This window comes from Procambarus clarkii, chromosome 2 (assembly GCF_040958095.1).
Source record: "Procambarus clarkii isolate CNS0578487 chromosome 2, FALCON_Pclarkii_2.0, whole genome shotgun sequence".
Lineage (NCBI taxonomy): Eukaryota > Metazoa > Arthropoda > Malacostraca > Decapoda > Cambaridae > Procambarus > Procambarus clarkii.
In genome coordinates, this window is record NC_091151.1 from 5,553,175 (window position 1) to 5,575,744 (window position 22,570).

General features: G+C 42.5%; 2 protein-coding genes across 2 annotated transcripts; one reads left to right on the top strand and one right to left on the bottom strand.

Moving 5' to 3' along the window:
- Positions 1-5,482: 5,482 nt before the first annotated feature.
- LOC138367292 (uncharacterized) lies at positions 5,483-6,034 on the top strand. Its single transcript, XM_069328714.1, has 2 exons — positions 5,483-5,750; positions 5,907-6,034. The coding sequence occupies exons 1-2, from the start codon at positions 5,483-5,485 to the stop codon at positions 6,032-6,034; spliced, it is 396 nt and encodes a 131-aa protein (XP_069184815.1).
- Positions 6,035-14,868: 8,834 nt separating this feature from the next.
- Positions 14,869-15,627, bottom strand: LOC138367299 (piggyBac transposable element-derived protein 4-like). Its single transcript, XM_069328725.1, has one exon. The coding sequence runs from the start codon at positions 15,625-15,627 to the stop codon at positions 14,869-14,871; it is 759 nt and encodes a 252-aa protein (XP_069184826.1).
- Between the last annotated feature and the right edge of the window lie 6,943 nt (positions 15,628-22,570).

The following is a 22,570-nucleotide window of genomic DNA, read 5'->3' on the forward strand; positions in this document are numbered from 1 at the left end:
ATTTCTGTGTTGTTTGCTAAGATTTCTCTGGTGATGGTTTGTTTGTGGGAAGAGATTATATGTTCCTTAATGGAGCCCTGTTGCTTATGCATCGTCAAACGCCTGGAAAGAGATGTTGTTGTCTTGCCTATATACTGGGTTTTTTTAGGCTTACAGTCCCCAACAGGGCATTTGAAGGCATAGACGACGTTGGTCTCTTTTAAAGCGTTCTGCTTTGTGTCTGGAGAGTTTCTCATGAGTAGGCTGGCCGTTTTTCTGGTTTTAAAGTAAATCGTCAGTTGTATCTTCTGATTTATTGTCTGTAGGGATAACGTTTCTACTGACAATATCTTTCAGGACCCTTTCCTCCGTTTTATGGGCTGTGGAAAAGAAGTTCCTGTAAAATAGTCTAATAGGGGGTATAGGTGTTGTGTTAGTTGTCTCTTCAGTGGTTGCATGGCGTTTCACTTTCCTTCTTATGATGTCTTCGACGAAACCATTGGAGAAGCCGTTGTTGACTAGGACCTGCCTTACCCTACAGAGTTCTTCGTCGACTTGCTTCCATTCTGAGCTGTGGCTGAGAGCACGGTCGACATAAGCGTTAACAACACTCCTCTTGTACCTGTCCGGGCAGTCACTGTTGGCATTCAGGCACATTCCTATGTTTGTTTCCTTAGTGTAGACTGCAGTGTGGAAAACTCCGCTCCTTTCCATGACTGTTACATCTATGTAACAGTCATGGAAGGCCCGATTTGCCTAATAAGCCAAGTTTTCCTGAATTAATATATTTTCTCTAAATTTTTTCTTATGAAATGATAAAGCTACCCATTTCATTATGTATGCGGTCAATTTTTTTTCATTGGAGTTAAAATTAACGTAAATATATGACTGAACCTAACCAACCCTACCTAACCTAACCTAACCTATCTCTATAGGTTAGGTTGGGTTATGTAGCCGAAAAAGTTAGGTTAGGTGAGGTTAGGTAGGTTAGGTAGTCGAAAAACAATTAATTCATGAAAACGTGGCTTATTAGGCAAATCGGGCCTTGCATAGTAGGCTGAGAAGTGCGTTCTGGCTACTAGGTACGACATATATATATAAATATATATATATACATATATATATACATACATATATATATATATATATATATATATATATATATATATATATATATATATATATATATATATATATATATATATATATATATATATATATATATATATATATGTCGTTCCTGCCAAACGACGCCGTGCAATGTAGCATAAAGAAAGTGAGGGAAGATTAGCCTCTACCTCAACAGTAGGTGCTCGCCTTGTGCAGGTTAGAAGAGCTTCATCTCCAAGCAAACGTAGTACTGTTGGAGGAAGGATTCATGCCCGTCGTGGTAGTGGTGATGGTGGAGTCAACGCCTCAAGCAGCACAATTGTACGACAGTGGAATGATAGTAGCAATTTTGTTCTACAAATACCATCATTTGATGATGCAGATGTAGGTATTACTGACCTTTTCCCTAAACTGGTGAAGATATGTGTAAAATGGACTATTTTACAGCAAATTTTGATGAGATGTTAGTGACACACATAATTCTGGATACGAATAGATACACGACAAAACTCACTCTTAAGGAGAGAATGTCAGCTCATTCTCACTTGCAGCGTTGATAAGATTCAACTGTAGCATAATTGTATGTTTTTCTTGCCCTATACATGATAATGAAACATTAAGAAAACATGTCATACAGAATTATTGGAATAAAGACAGTCTTGTTCCATCCTCAGTTCTCGGCAGGTATATGTCACGTGGCAGGATTCTGCTAATTCTCAAGTGTCTGCATTTTGAAAATAGTAATAATGATATTGCAAACTGTAGACTACGGATAGTGAGAAACGTGTTCAGTGATTTGAAGGGAAAGTACAAAGATTTCAGTGAACCAGGCCAGCAGATAGTGATTGACGAATAACCTGTACTCTTCAAGGGCCGTCTGGCCTTCAGGCAGTATATTCCCTCTAAACATCTCCAATTTATACTAATTTCCTTTGTTGTGGTGAGTGTGAAACAGTCATGGTGACAGATATGATACTTTATGCTGGCACAGATGTAGACATTCCCAGTAACGCTCCACTTGAGATTTCCAGGCAGTGTGGTAAAGACGCTGATGGCTCCACTACTGAACAAGAGGCACATTATATATGCAGACAATTATTATACCAGTCCCTTGCTGACAAGGTTCCTACTAGATCATAATACTGAATTTTGTGACACAGTCAAGTCACGAGGGCGAGAAATGCCTGTGTTTGATCAAACTGTTGCAGTAGGTGAGTGTCAGCTAAGAAAAAGTGACAGAATTTTAGCAGTGAGGTAGAAAAACACACGTTAAGTGAACATGCTGACGACTGGTCTCACTTGCGACATGGTTGACAGTGACAAGGTTATCAATACAACAAAACGAAAATTGTATACATCAAACTGTGGCTTGAACTATAATGTAAATAAGCGATTGGTTGACAAATGTGGCATGATGATTGGTGCTGTGGAATATGTGCGGAAAAGTGTCAAGTGGACAAAGAAAATGTTTTTTTCACTATGTGGATGCAACTGTGCTGAACAGTTTCAACGTGTATTTAGTGACAAAAAAACAGCAATGCGTGCGTTAAGTCTATCAGTAGTGTCACAGTTGCTTGTCAAGTTTGGACAAGACGTACATGTTGGAACAAGAGGAGTTGCCTCGCTATCAATGCCTCATGGTGCTACAATGCAATGCCTTCTTGTTGCCAACAAGAAGTCACCTGCATGTGGGGCTGCTACTGCTGTGAGGCGAGCAATGTCTTGTTGTGTTGTTGCAGCACCCAGGCACTCTGCAGTGCCTGGGTGCAATGTCTACAATGATCCAGTGTCTCTGTATACACCCCAGCTGGATTGCTTGTGGGCTTTCGATGGTGGTGGTTAAAGTGACCTGCCTGCACGAGAGGCCTCCCTTGGTGGCACAGTGTATTAAATTGGGATCGAGTACACCTGCCAGCTGACCTAAGTAGCAGGTAGCATTTCCTTCACAAAATTGTCGGATGCCGAGGAGGAGGACAGGAAGACTAGTACAACGGTTTGCGTTGCAGTTCGCACTCCGAGCAACCCCATGACTTACAGGGAAAGAGGCTTGTTTCCACTCTAAGTAATTGAGAGAGAGGTTGAGGGCTTTTTCTAGCATCCATTTCAGTAAGAGACCATATTAACCTAGTTTTTGGCTACTGTAGAATGGTGAACACCTCAGAAAGTAGGTTAACCTGGGGAGGGTCAGGCATCTGGTGAAGAGGTAAAATGCATCATGAGCATCACTATCCTCAATCTTCCCATCCATCCTTTCAAGGTCGGCAATTTTCTAATCAAGGATCAAGGGCCTCATCGATGGTTTTCAACCCCAGGGGGGGGGGGGGCTCCTAGGAGTGTTTTGTTTTCAGGTTCAGTTATATGGATATTTGGCAGAAGACCCTCTATTCTCTCTATGATGGCCTGGTTGGAACATATTACTTCGCACTTAAAAGGGTTCAGGGTGAGGCCAAAAATTGCACCTTGCTCCTCGATTAATCTGATGTCCTCCAGGAGGGAGTCTTGGGTAACCAGGTAGAGTACCATCATCCAAGAACCAGATGTTGAAGAACCTTGTAAGTAGATAGAGAGCTTGGTACAACAGGATTAGGATTGGGGAAGTCAGTTTAGAATTAGAAATCGTCCAACTGGTTAGAAACGTTAAAAAAGAGATAAGGAGGGCAATAAGAAACTATGAAGTTCGCATAGCAGGCCAAGCAAAGAGAAATCCTAAAGTTTTTTTTCAGTTATATCGAACAAAGATTAGAGAAAGGATAGGTGTTACGGACCCGAGTCCAGATTCGGAGCACGGAGCAGTGACGACAACGCCATCTGTGAGTCCGCTCCCGAAACCCGCTCCAAATGGACGACGCCATCTAGTGGTGACAGGATATGCCGGCAACAGGTGCTGGATTCCTGTCCTAGTCGACTCGCGACGTAGCCACTGCTGACCTCTGGTGAGGTAGTGCTTAGACAGTGAACGTCATCTATGGAGTGAAGAGGTGGACGTTTCTGTCTAAGCTTGTGAGTGAAGTGTCCCAGTATTAATGACGTGTCTGATTGCAGAGTCGACCTGGGACTGCTGTGTTGGACGATGGACCAGTCTACCCAAGGCAGCCAAGGTCTCCTCACCAGTCTGCTTTGAAGAAGCTGTGAGCCACCCCTGGACGAACTCTGTTGAGAGTAATAGCCTGCCTGAGGCGTAGCAGTGTCGGGAATCGCCTTATCCGGGGTTGGCTGGTGGAAGAGACTAGCCACTGTGGTGCTGTATGAGGAGAGTGACCAGCAAGTCACACGACGTTCCTGGCTAGGGCTCACAACCCTAAGTATCGGTCGTGGAGTGGCCTATACAGCGGAGCTGATCAGTACCTGCCAGCTACAGGCTGGATTGTGGTTGAAGGCCTCCACGGCAAAGCACCCAGTGGGACTGTGATTTGGCTGGCCTGTGGCCAGGGTACATTCGTCGTAGAGTTATCGTGGATTCATCGTGAGCCACGGAAGCCGAGACCAGGGCTACCTAGAAGAAGCATCGCCGAGTGTTGAGCGTCTTCAGAGAGAGAGACCTCATTGTACATTGGGTAGTAATAATTCCCTTTTATGACTTTCAATTACAGTGATGGAATTATATATCGAAAAATTGGAATACTTGTATCCCGCCCCCTTTAGTTTTACTTGCGTTATGGAACACACCCCTTGAAAGCCTCTACTAACTTGGGGCCGGATTCCAAAACTCTACTACCATCAGAGAAGAACCCGGTTGCGTCCCAGTAGGGCCGTAACATAAAAGAAGCATCGCCGAGTGTTGAGCGTCTTCAGAGAGGGAAACCTCATTGTACATTGTGTAGTAATAATTCCCTTTTATGACTTTCAATTACGGTGGTGGAAATATATATAGGAAAATTGGAATATTTGTATCCCTTCCCCTTTAGTTTTACTTGCATTACGGAACACACCCCTTGAAAGCCTCTACTAACTTGGGGCCGGATTCCCAAACTCTACTACCATCAGCGAAGAACCCGGTTGCGTCCCAGTAGGGCCGTAACATAATTGGCATCCCCAGCGGGATCCGACCCCTTGTCAAGTATGTTTGACAGGGGTGGTGACGTAGTGCAATCCCCTGTAAATAATTCCCCAGTTGGTACTTATTAGGACGTTAAACGTCCCGTTCAGTGCGGTGTGATTAAGTGCAATATTGACGAGTGCGGTGCTCGCTGTGATTTAGTGCAATATTGGAGATTGCGGTGCTCAGTGTGATTTAGTGCAATATTGTAGAGTGCGGTGCTCGGTGTGATTACGTGCAATATTGGCAAGCGAGGTGTTAGGTGCGATAAAGTGCAGTATTGGCGTAGTACAGTGCTCGGTGTTTAGTGCTCAAGTGAGGCGACATGTTTAGTGTTCGTACTCCACTTAAGTGACAATGGCGGAAAAAGTGACCCTCGAAGATCTGGACGATGTTCAGGACTTTCTGAACAAGAAAGACTGTCTTGCCAGATTGAAATATCTGGGAAAACAAGAACTGGTGCTAGTGAGCGCATATCTGGAGATAAAAATACGTGCAAATGATTCCCGTGTAGAGATCTTGTCAAAGGTCCACAAACATTTGAAGGCCGGGGAAAAACAGGAAAGCAAGGCACAGAGTACAAAGGAAAGTGAGGAGGTAGCTTCCACTGAAAAGGAAGATAAAGGTAGTGACATTGAAAGTGATGCAGGTGAGCTGAATATAAGCTTTCTAACTGTCAAAATGCGTGCCTTAGAAATAAATCGTGAGATAGAATGGAAGAAATTAGAAATAGAACGAGAATTGAAAGATAAAGAATTGGAAATGAGGCGTTTAGAATTAGAAGAGAGGAAAGAAGAGCGAGAAAGGGAAGAAAGAAAAGAGAACGAGAAGAGCGAGAAAGAGAAGAAAGGGAAAAAGAAAGGCAAGAATGACGAGACAGAGAGGAAAAGGAAAGAAGACACGAGTTAGAAGTATTGCGATTAGGTGGTCGGAGGAAAACAACGGAAACGAGTGGTTTCGATCCGGTAAGGAATATCAAAATGGTCCCGAAATTCAACAAAGAAGTTTCGAAGTTCTTCGCTGCTTTCGAGAAGGTTGCAGCCTCTTTGGAATGGCCAAAGGAGAATTGGGCCATCATGATACAGTCCGTCTTGACTGGGAAGGCCCAAGTCGCCTACTCCACGTTGTCCCTTGATGACTCCTGTGATTATGACAAGGTGAAGGTAGTGCTCATGGCTTATCAGTTGGTGCCCGAGGCTTACAGGCAGAAGTTCAGGAACCTGAAAAAGACCTTGGAGCACACGTTCACCGAGTTCGCGGCCATCAAGGAACGGCTTTTCCAGGAGTGGTGTGCCTCTCGGAAGGTGAAGACAAAAGAAGAACTCGAACAGCTCGTTTTGTTGGAGGATTTTAAGGAATGTCTGTCTGGGGATCTGAAGACATACCTAGGAGAGCAACAGGTAGAGACCTTAAGTGCAGCAGCCACTATGGCTGAAGAATACATCTTGACGCATAGGTCTTCCACTAGGTATGTCCCTAGGAGTTACCAACGTCTGTTTGGCAGGCCTCGTCAAGAAGAAAAGACCCGTCCCACAAAGCTCTATGAAGACACCCCCAAGTAGTCCCCGAAGGATTAGTCCTAGCAGTCCGAAACACCGTAGTCCAAGGAGGAATGTAGTGTGTTGGACTTGTGGGCAGAAAGGACACGTTGCTGCTATGTGCCGAGGCAGAAGAGGTAGCGGTCCACGTAGGGAGGTGATGCTGATGGGCTGTGTGACACCACCAGTAGGAACCCAGTCTCTGACTAGTCAGGAAGGACTAGGATTGTTTGCCCCTCACACTTCAGGCGGGTATGTAACGAGTGATCATACTGCTAGATCAGTTGTAGTGCTCAGAGATAGAGGAGCAGCCCAGTCCCTGATCGTGAGAGACTCGTTACCCGAGGGAGTGAGTGTAGACGGGAGACAAAAGGTTGTCCTGGTTGGGTTTCCTATGACGCAGTACGTTGCCCCCTTAGTGCCGGTACATCTAGACTCGCCTTACTTCAGCGGCACATGTGCGTTGGCAGTAGTTGATACCCTGCCTATAGCTGAGATTGACGTAATACTAGCCAACGACTTGGTGACAGGTTGGAACGACGATCATCTCAAGATTGCAGACGAGTCAGCCAGAACAGCAAAAAGGCCTGAGGTAACAGGAAACAGTGGTATCCAGATACAGGCGGATATACAATTATATAACTTATTTAATCCTTCCTCTACCCAACCGATCGAGAGCATTCTAATAGGTTCTCCTGATTCTGTTATGATGACAGAAGCGACTGAGCAAGAGGAGAGGCCTCGTGTACAAGCACCCACGGATACCCAAGAGTCTGGAGTGAAGGCACATGAGTACTTGCGGTATGGCAAGGTACAACGTTCACTGAACCGGCCAGAGATTCTCCAGACGTCAGAGGTATGTGAGGTAAGTGTGCAGGCTCTAGTGCCCTCTTTGATCCAAGCCAGGCTAATGGAGATCGCCAGCTATGGACGTAATAGGCTCATGAAACCTATTCCTAAATGTTTCTTGGCAGTATTTTGTATAATTCTTGTGTGTATTTTAAGTAAAGACCAGTGGACGACCTGACAGATGATGACTCCCATGAACATCATGAAGAGACCCCAGGGATTCGAGACTTGCACTGTGAGTGTTGCAGTCGAAGAAGGGACCTGGAAGGTGATGGTGGATACAGGAGGTATGAGAAATGATATTATGAGTGATTGTTTCCGACAGGTTGACACCCCCATGTGATTGCTGAGCCTGGATTCAGCATTATACGGAACGTTGGTCGACATGACGGTGGCAGAGCAGACACCATCTTCAATGTACAAGCAGCTCTGTTGGAACTAGGTGTGGGCCTAGTAGACGTTTATGCTGTAAGTACCGAATTAACAACTATCGCTGTCACTCCAAATCATCTGTCCCCTGTATTCCAGGTTCCCATCTCCCTGAAGGACTACCGGACCGGTATAAGAAATGCCGTCTGCGACCAGCCACCAACGGTGCCATGACACAGGGAGGTGTCGATTCACCCCAGATCACGCCTCTGCCGATCGTTACTCGAGACACGTAAGATGACTATGCCCCTGATTGCTATCTCAGTGAGGCTGTATGAAGTCACGTCAGGTAGGACATCACCTATGATCCTCAAGTTTTCCTTCTGCCTGAATCTCTCATTAGGACAGTTTTGCGGACAAGACATCCTCGCCACTCCAGTCCATTGTATATGTGAGTCCGCTTGGAGTTGTACCCACGTACTAATTTGGTTTGTTTTCTCTTTTATAGAAACCCAAACCAAATTCTTTTTGGTGGGGAGGTGTTACGGACCCGAGTCCAGCGTCGGAGCATGGAGCAGTGACGACAACGCCATCTGTGAGTCCGCTCCCAAAACCCACTCCACATGGACGACGCCATCTAGTGGTGACAGGATATGCCGGCAACAGGTGCTGGATTCCTGTCCTATTCGACTCCAGACGTAGCTGCTGCTGACCTCTGGTGAGGTAGTGCCTAGACAGTGAACGCCATCTATGGAGTGAAGAGGTGGACGTTTCTGTCTAAGCTTGTGAGTGAAGCGTCCCAGTATTAATGACGTGTCTGATTGCAGAGTCGACCTGGGACTGCTGTGTTGGACGATGGACCAGTCTACCCAAGGCAGCCAAGGTCTCTTCACCAGTCTGTTGAAGAAGCTGTGAGTCACCCCCCGAACGAACTCTGTTGAGAGTTCGTTCGCACGCCTGCTTGAGGCGTGGCAGTGTTGGGAATCGCCTTATCCGGGGTTGGCTGGTGAAAGAGACCACCCACTGGGGTGCTGTATGAGGAGAGTGACCAGCGAGTCACACGAGGCTCCTGGCTAGGGCACACAACCCTAAGTATCGGTCGTGGAGTGGCCTATACAGCGGAGCTGATCGGTACCTGCCAGCTACAGGCTGGATTGTGGTTGAAGGCCTCCACGACGAAGCACCCAGTGGGACTGTGATTTGGCTGGCCAGTGGCCAGGGTAGATTCGTCGTAGAGTTATCGTGGATTCATCATGAGCCACGGAAGCCGAGACCAGGGCTACCTAGAAGAAGCATCGCCGAGTGTTGAGCGCCTTCAGAGAGGGAGACCTCATTGTACATTGTGTAGTAATAATTCCCTTTTATGACTTTCAATTACGGTGGTGGAAGTTTTAGTTTTACTTGCGTTACGGAACACACCCCTTGAAAGCCTCTACTAACTTGGGGCCGGATTCCCAAACTCTACTACCATCAGAGAAGAACCCAGTTGCGTCCCAGTAGGGCCGTAACAATAGGTCCATTAAAATTCTGAGACAGGTCAGACAACTGATAATGACGAAGAGATGAGTAGTATTTTTAATAAATATTTTATCTCTGTATTTACTAAAAAGGAACTGAACATTATGCCTTCAGCCAAAATAGTCTGTGAGTGGGGAAGAGGACAGGTTGACTAGTTTAGCAGTTACCAGGGAGGATGTTATTAAACAAATGGAGAACTCAAGCCAAACAAATTCCCATAGCCAGACGAAGTGTTTGGCAGGGTGCTTATTAAGGAATGCAACGAGGAGCATGGCGAGTCATTGTCTACCATATTTAATAAATCATTAGAGACAGGCAGAGTGCCAGAGTCATGGAAGGTTGCTAATGTGGTACCTATTTTTATGAAAAGAGATAGATCACTTGTGTCAAACTATCAGCCAATTAGCCTAACATCTATTGTGGGAAAGTTACTTGAATCGATAATTGCAAATACAATTCGTCTTCATCTTGAAAATCATATATTAATAAATGATTCACAACATGGCCGTTCATGTTTAACAAATTTGCTATAATTTTATTCCAGCATAGTTGAGGTTGTTGATAGTGGTAAGGTTTATGATGTTGTGTACCTTGACTTTAGCAAAGCTTTTGATACAGTGCTACATGAAAGATTGATTAAAAAGATAGAGGCTCATGGTATTGGGGGTGCTACATTAAGTTGGATTAGGGCATCGCTATACCAAATGAAACAGTTAGTATAAATGGGGGTTAAATCAAACTGAGAAAAGTAGAGTGCCGCAAGGCTCTGTCCTGGGACCTCTGTTATTTATAATAGATATAAATAATTTAGATTCAGGTTTGAGCAGCAACTTTTGCAACTTTGCCGATGATATAAAAATCAGGAGGGAAATATACACAGAAAAGACTCGCTATCACTCCAAGACGATCTAAATATGGTTTTAAAATGGTCCAAAGATTGGTAGATGCAGTTTAATGCCGATAAATGTAAGGTTTTGATGCTAGGTAATGATGACAGAGTTACAAGATACGAGCTAGATGGTGTTGAGATTGCGAAGTCGGATTGCGAAAGGGATCTGGGAGTTATGATTAGTAAAAATTTTAAACCCAAAAATCAATGCATAAATGTTCGTAATAAGGCTAATAGGACATTGGGATTTATTATCGAAGCGTTATTAATAAGACGCCTGATTTTGTCCTTCAGCTATATCTTGCTGAAGATATAGCTGAATGGGACCTAAATGGTTCGGCCCCATTAGGATTATGCAGTTCAGTTTCGGTCGCAGTACTATAGAAGGGATATAAATTCACTAGAACGCGTCCAGCATAGAATGACAAAGTTAATCCTGCTAATTAGCAACCTGTCATATGAAGAAAGATTGATAAAGCTTAAATTACTTCAGTACTCTTAAATTACATGCTCTAGAAAGGCGAAGAATTATTGGTGACATGATGGAGGTGTACAAGTGGATGAATCTACATAACAAGGAGGATATTACTAGAGCATTAAAAGTATCAATACAAGACAGAACACGAAACAATGGGTGTAAATTGGATAAGTTGATATTGGATAAGAAGTATGGGAATTGATTTGGAAGAAGGAGGTAATAAAAGTATGTGTTCGTGGGAGAAAGGAATTGGCAAAATGATCAGGGAAAGAGAAGGGCCTCAAAATAACAATTCACTTAGGGTATATTACACTAACAGTAGAAGTCTAAGAAATAAAATTAACGAATAAAATACTCTTGTCTGCACAGAAAAAATAGATATTATTGCACTTACCGAAACGTGGATGAATGTAGAAATTAGAGAACTATTAGCTGAATATCAAATAAATGGATTTAAACTATTTCACACAGATAGATATATTAGACGAGGAGGGGGAGTAGCCATATATGTTAGGGACAATTTGAAATGTAGTCTCAAAGAGCGAATCAAAACTGAGCCACAAACAGAAACTATTTGGATAGAATTAAACGAAAAAGCAAATAATATTATAATAGGAGTTATATATAGGCCACCAAATTTAGACAGAATGGAAGCAAAGCATCTGAGTCTGGTTGGAGTCTGGTTGGAGTTTGGTTGGAGCTCTGAGAGCAGAGATGGATTCCCTGCGGGAGGAGGTACGACGGCTGAGACTTCAGGAGGAAACGAAGGAGGAGTCCAGTGTTGACGGGACCTCATTAAGAAGGACTGACGGGACCAGTAATAAGGAGACCTTGTCTTGGCAAGTTGTGAAAGACAGGGGTCTTAAGAATACCTTGGCAAAACCGACAACTAATAGCCTACACCTAAGGACTTTTAACGCATTTGACGTATTAGAGGACGAGTGCTGTGGTGAACCTGTTGTTCAAAGAGTAGGCAAAGCAACGAGAAGCATTGAAGCGCAGGTCCCTCACACTGCTCGAAAGGAAAAGGGAGAATCGAAGCGAATTTTGGTTGTGGGAGATTCCCAGGTGAGGTATTTAGACAGAACGTTTTGTGCCAGAGATAGGGGGAACAGAATATGGGTTTGCTATCCGGGAGCTGGAATTGGTGATATTGTTGGAAACATGAATGATATTATGACGGGAAATGGAAACAAACCCATTATTTGTATTAGTGCAGGGGGTAATGATGTTGGGCGAGTTAGGAGTGAGGAACTAATACAGAGATTCAGGACAGCCATTGAATTAGTTAGGAGTAAGGGAGGAATCCCGATCATATGTGGCATTCTTCCAAGAAAAGGAGTGGGAAATGAATGGATGCCGAGGGCAATTGGTGTCAATTGCCGGCTGGAAAGATATTGCAAATCAAATGCAATATCTTTCATAGACAACTGGGAACACTTCTATGGAAGAAATGAATTGTATGCTCGTGATGGGGTGCATCTATCGAGAGCTGGGGTTGTTGCTGTTGCGAACTCATTGGAAGAAGTGGTTAGAGGTGTTTGTTTGGGTTTAAACTGTTAGTAAATAGAGGTATGGGAATTGATTTGGAGGAAGGAGATAATAAAAGTATGTGTTTGTGGGAGAAAGGAATTGGCAAAATGATCAGGGAAAGAGAAAGGCCTCAAAATAACAATTCACTTAGGGTATATTACACTAAAAGTAGAAGTCTAAGAAATAAAATTAACGAATTAAATGCTCTTGTCTGCACAGAAAAAATAGATATTATTGAACATAAGAACAAAGGCAACTGCAGAAGGCCTATTGGCCTATACGAGGCAGCTCCTATTTATAACCACCCAATCCCACTCATATACATGTCCAACCCATGCTTGAAACAATCGAGGGACCCCACCTCCACAATGTTACGGGGCAATTGGTTCCACAAATCAACAACCCTGTTACTGAACCAGTATTTACCCAAGTCTTTCCTAAATCTAAACTTATCCAATTTATACCCATTGTTTCGTGTTCTGTCTTGATACTTTTAATACCCCTATTAATATTCCCTTTGTTATGTCCATTCACCCACTTGTAAACCTCTATCATGTCACCCCTAACTCTTCGCCTTTCCAGTGAATGCAACTTAACACTTTCGCGCTCTCGGCGAAGGTCACTCAGCCAACCGTATGTGCGCGCGGTGTTTTTATCGCTTAAGCGTAAAAACAAAAATGTGTATACTCTTTTTACTTTTCTGACCTTAGTTTTCATGCTACGTATTTCATTTTGGTATCAACGTGTTCGCAATAAAATTCCCTAGAAGAACATAAGTAAAATAAGTCACGAAAGCTATAGAGATACCAGCATGAAATAAATAACTACGAAGATGAGTCGCCGTGAGCGCTCAACAGCAACAAAATGTTTTTACTCTTGGGATTATTATCACCTCTACAATTGTCCTACAGCCTTAATTTTGGTATCAATGGACTCCCAATAAAATTCCCAACACGGTGATATGAATATAATCGTAGAATAATGGTCCCGGCCCACCCGCAAGAGTGTGGGAAGTGGGCGCACTGTTACCCGGTAACAGTGACCGGACGACACACGTGCGAAACGTTGCTTTGAAAGTTTATACTTATTTCACTGTTCTGATATTATTATTGTATGTATGTCATTCATTTTTGTGGCAATGTTTTCGCAATAGAATGTTCTATGAGCTAAATTATACTACATAAACTTGGACCAAATAGGTGTACTTACCAAGGGAAGGCTGGTTGTGGAACAGTAAGTTGAGCATTTGTTCTTCACTCCACCTTCTTCAGGTTCTTCATTCCTGAAGTTGCTCAACAGATGGTTTGTAGGTGGAGTGAAGCTGTTGCGGGTGGTTACTTCTTCCCCACCCAATACACCTGTTTCCGGTGGTAATTGGTGTAGCAGGGAACAACAGAGTGCAACACCACAGGTCTTGCATCCATAGTTCGTATCCTTCCTTTTACCGGACCGTGCGCATGCATGACACTTGAGACGTTTGGGCAGTCTGTAAATTTCATGTTTCAGTTTGTAGTTCATGCGATTTTCTGAATCAACAATAGGGCGGCCAGGTCCTCTCGCTGGAGGTGTAACAGGAGTTGCAGGAGAGTCAGATTCATCTGACAAAACAGTTTCGTCAACTGGCAGTGTGGCAGACATGTCGGGTTCAGATTCGTTGTCTGCTTCATCTTGAGGTGGTGTAGTGAACAAAGGCCGCCTCACACCAGATGGTCTGGGAGTTGGCATGGCGTCAGCATTGGCAGGAGCTGTGTCATCATTTATGTCTGGAGCGTGCCGCAAGTGTTGAGATGATGATGTTTTAGGCCACTCCTCTGTGTCCCAGTGCAATAGGGCCCAGATTGCCACTTCGTGGAACTGTAGCAATGTTAGCTTTTTTCGATCAGTTGTGTTGTATTTGTACAAAACAGGCATTATGCAATGCCATTTGCAGGAAATAAAAGGTCATCTTTTTGGTCCACTTGCGAGTTTTCCTGGTAAAATGGTAATATTTAACCATTTGATCGAAGTGGTCCACACCTTTCATGAACTTATTGTACTCGCAAATTGCAGTCGGTTTGTTCACTGTTACCTGTTGTATTCCACTTGTTCCGTCTCGGTTGCGAATTCGCTTCCTTCGCTGAACTCGCTGAGTATCTGCATTGTGGATGTTGGTAATGATTGAAACCACTCGCTTGTCTTTCCACAGGAGAATGAAGGTATTATCTTTGCGGCGGTATACTGTGGTATCCAGTGGAAGTTTACCCTTGGCTAAGCTTGCAATACCTTTGGGGCGCCACGTAGCATTCTAATTGTGCCACATGTGTACACCCCAAGTTCTGTCAATGTTTCTGTCAGGGTAACCGAGTTGTAGTAATTATCCATGTACAAATGGTAACCCTGGTTCACTACAGGCTTCATCAACCCCGTTACTGTATCCACTATCGTCTTACCAATACCTGAGTATACGTCAAAGTCATATATGTACCCAGAGACAGATTCAGCAAGCATATAAAGTTTCACACCATACTTGTCTGGTTTGTTTGGATTGTACACTTTGAAGGATAGTCGGCCTCGCCATGCCATTGTACCCTCATCCAAACACAACTCTTTCTTGGGGATGTAAACTTGAGCAAACCTCTTTCAAGTAATCCATCACTGGTCTCACTTTTATCAACTTATCACGATTGTTCACGGGCACTGCATTGGTATTGAATGTGTGGAAAAACTGGTTTATATGCTGGAATCGTCTGGACGGCATGAACAAGCTGAAGAAACGAGCATGCCATGGCTTTGCTGTTTGCCAATACATCCTCATAGTTGGGAGCCTAATTATGCCCATCAATATGAACAGTCCTAGGAATCGCGCCATTTCACTCACCTTCACTGGGGTCCAAATATCTGATACATTTTCATTGGCCATCCGGAATAACTGTGAGGCGTACAAATTTGTTTCAACGGTAAAGAACTCAAGGAGGGCACGCGTGATGAACAATTGAATATAAGCCAGTGCACTAGTAGGCTTGGGAATTTTCAGTCCAGGATCTCCAGTAAAATCATCAACAACTGGAGAAGTATTGCTACGACTCCAGCCCTCACCAGCCCCAGCCTGCCGAGTACGTACTGTACGTGTACGCCTTTCAGCAGGCTCGAATGAATCCTCATCACTTTCCTCATCACTTATACTTTCAGAATCACTTGGCCCAATTTGTCGTGTGTTCCTACGACGAGTAACATGTCTGGTAGCAACTTTTCTAGGTAGCCTAGATGCACCACGTGTGCGCCGAGATGGAGGAGGAGGAGGGGGGTCGCCGTGCCTCCTCTTCCTCGGTGAGGGCCTCAGTTTCCTCATCACTCGTTGCCGTATCATTCCCTCTAGCTCTAGGTACACTATAATCGTTGTGGATTCCAAAATCTTCCTCCAATACCTCTACATCACCTTCAGCTTCTGATAAATCCTCCACAAGGCCTGGAATTTTCGTTGGTGTGAGCTTCACTCCGCTCCACTTCTTAAAAATTTGGGTTATTTTGTCCACTCTCGATGACCTGGAGGCTTCCTTGGGCGTAGAAGTGCTTGGGCCTTGACCTTGATCCATTTTTGATGAAGTAATTGGGTATAATCCACACAGAAACGGGTAAAAATGCTCGAGTTTGGCGCGTGAGGGGAGCGTGATTGACTCACGACACGTGACACGAAAACAATGGGCCCGTCACGTGACCGGGTAGGCCGACGTGCCAGGCGGCCTAGTGGTGAGAAAGAGAACTTCATGGCGCGTCGTTTGAAACAAACCCCAATGAAATCGGATTAAAATTGAATTTTATACAAATATTTTAAAAGTTGACATAACTTTATGTCCACTATGCGTTTACGTTAGACGAAACCGAACGCGCCGGCGCGTCCAGATAGCGCGAAAGTGTTAAGCTTTGTTAATCTTTCTTCATATGAAAGATTTCTAATTTGGGGAATTAACTTAGTCATCCTACGTTGGACACGTTCAAGTGAATTTATATCCATTCTATAATACGGCGACCAAAACTGAACTGCATAATCTAAATGGGGCCTAACCAGAGCAAGATATAGCTTAAGAACCACACCAGGTGTCTTGTTACTAACGCTTCGATTAATAAATCCCAGTGTCCTATTCGCCTTATTACGAACATTCATGCATTGATCCTTTTGTTTTAAATTCTTACTAATCATAACTCCCAGATCCCTTTCGCAATCCGACTTCGAAATCTCATAAGAACATAAGAACAAAGGCAACTGCAGAAGGCCTGTTGGCCCATACGAGGCAGCTCCTATTTATAACCACCCAATCCCACTCATATACATGTCCAACCCATGCTTGAAACAATCGAGGGACCCCACCTCCACAATGTTACGCGGCAATTCGTTCCACAAATCATCAACCCTGTTACTGAACCAGTATTTACCCAAGTCTTTCCTAAATCTAAACTTATCCAATTTATACCCATTGTTTCGTGTTCTGTCTTGATACTTTTAATACCCTATTAATATTCCCTTTGTTATGTCCATTCACCCACTTGTAAACCTCTATCATGTTACCCCTAACTCTTCGCCTTTCCAGTGAATGCAACTTAAGCTTTGTTAATCTTTCTTCATATGAAAGATTTCTAATTTGGGGAATTAACTTAGTCATTAATTTTAGCGGAATAAACTGGTTGAACAAAACAGGGAATAGTGAAGCAGAAGATTTTCTAGAATTAATTGACGATTGCTTTCTTACGCAACACATTAAGGAACCAACACGGGAAAATAATATTTTAGATTTAGTGTTAACTAACAGGGAAACGCAAATTAATGACATCGAAATAGGAAGTGAGCTAGGGAGCAGTGATCACAAAGAAATCAGATTTAGCATAGAATGGAATAGACCAGTAGGAGAAAATTCTGTTAAAGTGCCAGATTTTCGAAAAGCTGATTTTAATAGCCTAAGAAATTTTTTGGGTCAAATTGATTGGAAAGGCTTGGGTATGGGGTGTGGGCCGGTCTTGGAGCGAGACATGAACCCAGCGATAGGTGACTTAAATGGGGATTTCGATGTGGATTCAATATATAACTTATTTAAGAATATTCTAAACAAAGCACAGGAACGTAGTATACCATACAAATTGAATAGATCGAATACTAATGACCCAAAGTGGATAACAAAGAATTTGAAGAACCTTATAGGTAAAAAGAGAGCTTGGTACAAAAGGATTAAAAATGGGGAGGTCACTTTAGAACAGGAATTCGTACAACTGGTTAGAAATGTTAAAAAAGAGATAAGGAAAGCAAAAAGAAACTATGAAGTTCGCATAGCAGGGCAAGCAAAGACAAATCCTAAAGGGTTTTTTCAGTTATATCGTACTAAGACTAGGGAAAGGATAGGTCCATTAAAAACTGAGATAGGTCAAATAACAGATAGTGATGAAGAGATGAGTAGTATTTTTAATAAATATTTTGTATCTGTATTTACTAAAGAGGAACTTAACAATATGCCTTCAGCCGAACAAGTCTATGTGGGTGGGGACGAGGACAGGTTGACGAGTTTAGCAGTTACCAGGGAGGATGTTCTTAAACAAATAGTAAAACTCAAACCAAACAAATCCCCAGGGCCGGATGAAGTGTTTGCTAGGGTGCTTAAAGAATGCAAAGAGGAGCTTTGTGACCCACTGTCAACCATATTTAATAAATCAATAGAGTCAGGCAGAGTGCCAGAGTTTTGGAAAGTTGCTAATGTGATACCAGTTTTTAAGAAAGGAGATAGATCACTTGCGTCTAACTATCGACCAATTAGCCTAACGTCTATTGTGGGAAAGTTACTCGAATCTATAATAGCATATAAAATTCGTCTTCATCTTGAAAAACATAAATTAATAATTGAGTCGCAACATGGTTTTATAAATGGTCGTTCATGTTTAACAAATTTGTTATCTTTTTATTCTAGCATTGTTGAGGCAGTTGATAGTGGTAAGGATTGCGATGTTGTATACCTTGACTTTAGCAAAGCTTTTGATACAGTGCCACATGAAAGACTGATTAAAAAAATAGAGTCTCATGGTATTGGGGGTGCTATATTAAGCTGGATTAGGGCATGGCTATACCAAAGGAAACAGAGAGTTAGTATAAATGGAATCAAGTCAGAGTGGGAAAATGTTGTAAGTGGAGTGCCTCAAGGCTCTGTCCTGGGACCTCTGTTGTTTATAATATATATAAATGATTTAGATTCAGGTTTGAGTAGCAACATTTGCAAATTTGCCGATGATACGAAAATCGGTAGGGAAATTAATTCGGAGGAGGACTCACTATCACTTCAAGTTGATCTAGATAGGGTTTTGAAATGGTCAAAGGATTGGCAGATGCAGTTTAATGCTGATAAATGTAAAGTTCTGAGGTTAGGTAATGATGATAGAGTTACAAGATACGAGCTAGATGGTGTTGTGATTGCGAAGTCGGATTGCGAAAGGGATCTGGGAGTTATGATTAGTAAGAATTTAAAACAAAAGGATCAATGCATAAATGTTCGTAATAAGGCAAATCGGACACTTGGATTTATTAATCGCAGCGTTAGTAACAAGACACCTGGTGTGGTTCTCAAGCTATATCTTGCTCTAGTTAGGCCCCATTTAGATTATGCAGTTCAGTTTTGGTCGCCATATTATAGAATGGATATAAATTCACTTGAACGTGTCCAGCGTAGGATAAGAACATAAGAACATAAGAACAAAGGTAACTGCAGAAGGCCTATTGGCCCATACGAGGCAGCTCCTATTCTATAACCACCCAATCCCACTCATATACTTGTCCAACCCGTGCTTGAAACAATCGAGGGACCCCACCCCACCTGATTTATTAAATATGGTTGACAGTGGGTCACAAAGCTCCTCTTTGCATTCTTTAAGCACCCTGGCAAACACTTCATCCGGCCCTGGGGATTTGTTTGGTTTGAGTTTTACTATTTGTTTAAGAACATCCTCCCTGGTAACTGTTAAACTCGTCAACCTGTCCTCGTCCCCACCCACATAGACTTGTTCGGCTGAAGGCATATTGTTAAGTTCCTCTTTAGTAAATACAGATACAAAATATTTATTAAAAATACTACTCATCTCTTCATCACTATCTGTTATTTGACCTGTCTCAGTTTTTAATGGACCTATCCTTTCCCTAGTCTTAGTACGATATAACTGTAAAAACCCTTTAGGATTTGTCTTTGCTTGCCCTGCTATGCGAACTTCATAGTTTCTTTTTGCTTTCCTTATCTCTTTTTTAACATTTCTATCCAGTTGTACGAATTCCTGTTCTAAAGTGACCTCCCCATTCTTAATCCTTTTGTACCAAGCTCTCTTTTTACCTAAAAGGTTCTTCAAATTCTTTGTTATCCACTTTGGGTCATTGGTATTCGATCTATTCAATTTGTATGGTATACTACGTTCCTGTGCTTTGTTTAGAATATTCTTAAATAAGTTATATATTGAATCCACATCGAAATCTCTATTTACGTCACCTATCGCTGGGTTCATGTCTCGCTCTAAGACCGGCCCCCACCCCGTACCCAAGACTTTCCAATCAATTTGACCCAAAAAATTTCTAAGGCTATTAAAATCAGCTTTTCGAAAATCTGGCACTTTAACAGAATTTTCTCCTACAGGTCTATTCCATTCTATGCTAAATTTGATTTCTTTGTGATCACTGTTCCCTAGCTCACTCCCTATTTCGATGTCATTAACTTGTGTTTCCCTGTTAGTTAACACTAAATCTAAAATATTATTTTCCCGTGTTGGTTCCTTATTGTGTTGCGTAAGAAAGCAATCGTCAATGAATTCTAGAAAATCTTCTGCTTCACTATTCCCTGTTTTGTTCAACCAGTTTATTCCACTAAAATTAAAGTCACCCATGACGTAAATACTGTTAGATCTAGATGCCCTAGATATTTCATCCCATAGATGCTTTGCTTCCATTCTGTCTAAATTTGGTGGCCTATATATAACTCCTATTATAATATTATTTCCTTTTTCGTATAATTCTATCCAAATAGTTTCTGTGTGTGGCTCAGTTTTGATTCCCTCTTTGAGACTACATTTCAAATTGTCCCTAACATATATGGCTACTCCCCCTCCTCGTCTAATATATCTATCTGTGTGAAATAGTTTAAATCCATTTATTTGATATTCAGCTAATAGTTCTCTATTTTCTACATTCATCCACGTTTCGGTAAGTGCAATAATATCTATTTTTTCTGTGCAGACAAGAGCATTTAATTCGTTAATTTTATTTCTTAGACTTCTACTGTTAGTGTAATATACCCTAAGTGAATTGTTATTTTGAGGCCCTTCTCTTTCCCTGATCATTTTGCCAATTCCTTTCCCCCACAAACACATACTTTTATTACCTCCTTCATCCAAATCAATTCCCATACCTCTATCTACTAACAGTTTAAACCCAAACAAACACCTCTAACCACTTCTTCCAACGAGTTCGCAACAGCAACAACCCCAGCTCTCGATAGATGCACCCCATCACGAGCATACATTTCATTTCTTCCATAGAAGTGTTCCCAGTTGTCTATGAAAGATATTGCATTTGATTTGCAATATATTTCCAGCCGGCAATTGACACCAAGTGCCCTCGATATCCATTCATTTCCTACTCCCTTTCTTGAAAGAATGCCACATATGATCGGGATTCCTCCCTTGCTCCTAACTAATTCAATGGCTGTCCTGAATCTCTGTATTAGTTACTCACTCCTAACTCGTCCAACATCATTACCCCCTGCACTAATACAAATAATGGGTTTGTTTCCATTTCCTGTCATAATATCATTCATGTTTCCAACAATATCACCAATTCCAGCTCCCGGATAGCAAACCCTTAATCTGTTCCCCCTATCTCTGGCACAAAACGTTCTGTCTAAATACCTCACCTGGGAATCTCCCACAACCAAAATTCGCTTCGATTCTACCTATTCCTTTCGAGCAGTTTGAGGGACCTGCGCTTCAATGCTCCTCGTTACTTTGACTTTGCCACCTCGTTGAACAACAGGTTCAACACAGCACTCGTCCTCTAATATGTCAAATGCGTTAAAAGTCCTTAGGTGTAGGCAATTAGTTGTCGGTTTAGCCAAGGTCTTCTTAAGACCCCTGTCTTTCACAACTTGCCAAGACGAGGTCTTCTTAATACTGGTCCCGTCAGTCCTCCTTAATGAGGTCCCATCGATACTGGCCTCCTCCTTCGTTTCCTCCCGAAGTCGTAGCCGTCGTACCTCCTCCCGCAGAGAATCCATCTCTGCTCTCAGCGCTCCAACCAGACTCACCAAATCTTTTACTAATCCTTCCATTATTGCAATAATAATGTTATTAGAATCGGAGCTCCGGCTAACACAACCTCTCACTGTGACTGCACCTGACTGGACACCATCTCTCGTATCTTGTAACTCTATCATCATTACCTTGCCTCAGAACTTTACATTTATCAGCATTAAACTGCATTTGCCAATCATTTGACCATTTCAAAACCCTATCTAGATCAACTTGAAGTGATAGTGAATCCTCCTCCGAATTAATTTCCCTACCGATTTTCGTATCATCGGCAAATTTGCAAATGTTGCTACTCAAACCTGAACCTAAATCATTTATATATATTATAAACAACAGTGGTCCCAGGACAGAGCCCTGAGGTACTCCACTAACAACATTATCCCACTCTGACTTAACCCCATTTATACTAACTCTCTGTTTCCTTTGGAATAGCCATGCCCTAATCCAAGTTAATATAGCACCCCCAATACCATGAGCTCCTATTTTTTTAATTAGTCTTTCATGTGGCACTGTATCAAAAGCTTTGCTATAGTCAAGGTACACAACATCACAATCCTTACCACTATCAACTGCCTTAACTATGCTGGAATAAAAAGTTAGCAAATTTGTTAAACATGAACGGCCATTTGTAAAACCATGTTGCGACTCATTTATTAATTTATGTTTTTCAAGATGGAGACGAATTGTATTTGCAATTATTGATGCAAGTAACTTTCCCACAATAGACGTTAGGCTAATTGGCCGGTAGTTTGACGCAAGTGATCTATCTCCTTTCTTAAAAATTGGGGCCACATTAGCTACCTTCCATGACTCTGGCACTCTGCCTGACTCTATTGATTTATTAAACATGGTAGACAGTGGCTCGGAAAGCTCCTCTTTGCATTCTTTAAGCACCCTGGCAAACACTTCATCCGGCCCTGGGGATTTGTTTGGTTTTAGTTTTTCTAATTGTTTAATTAAATCCTCCCTGGTAACTG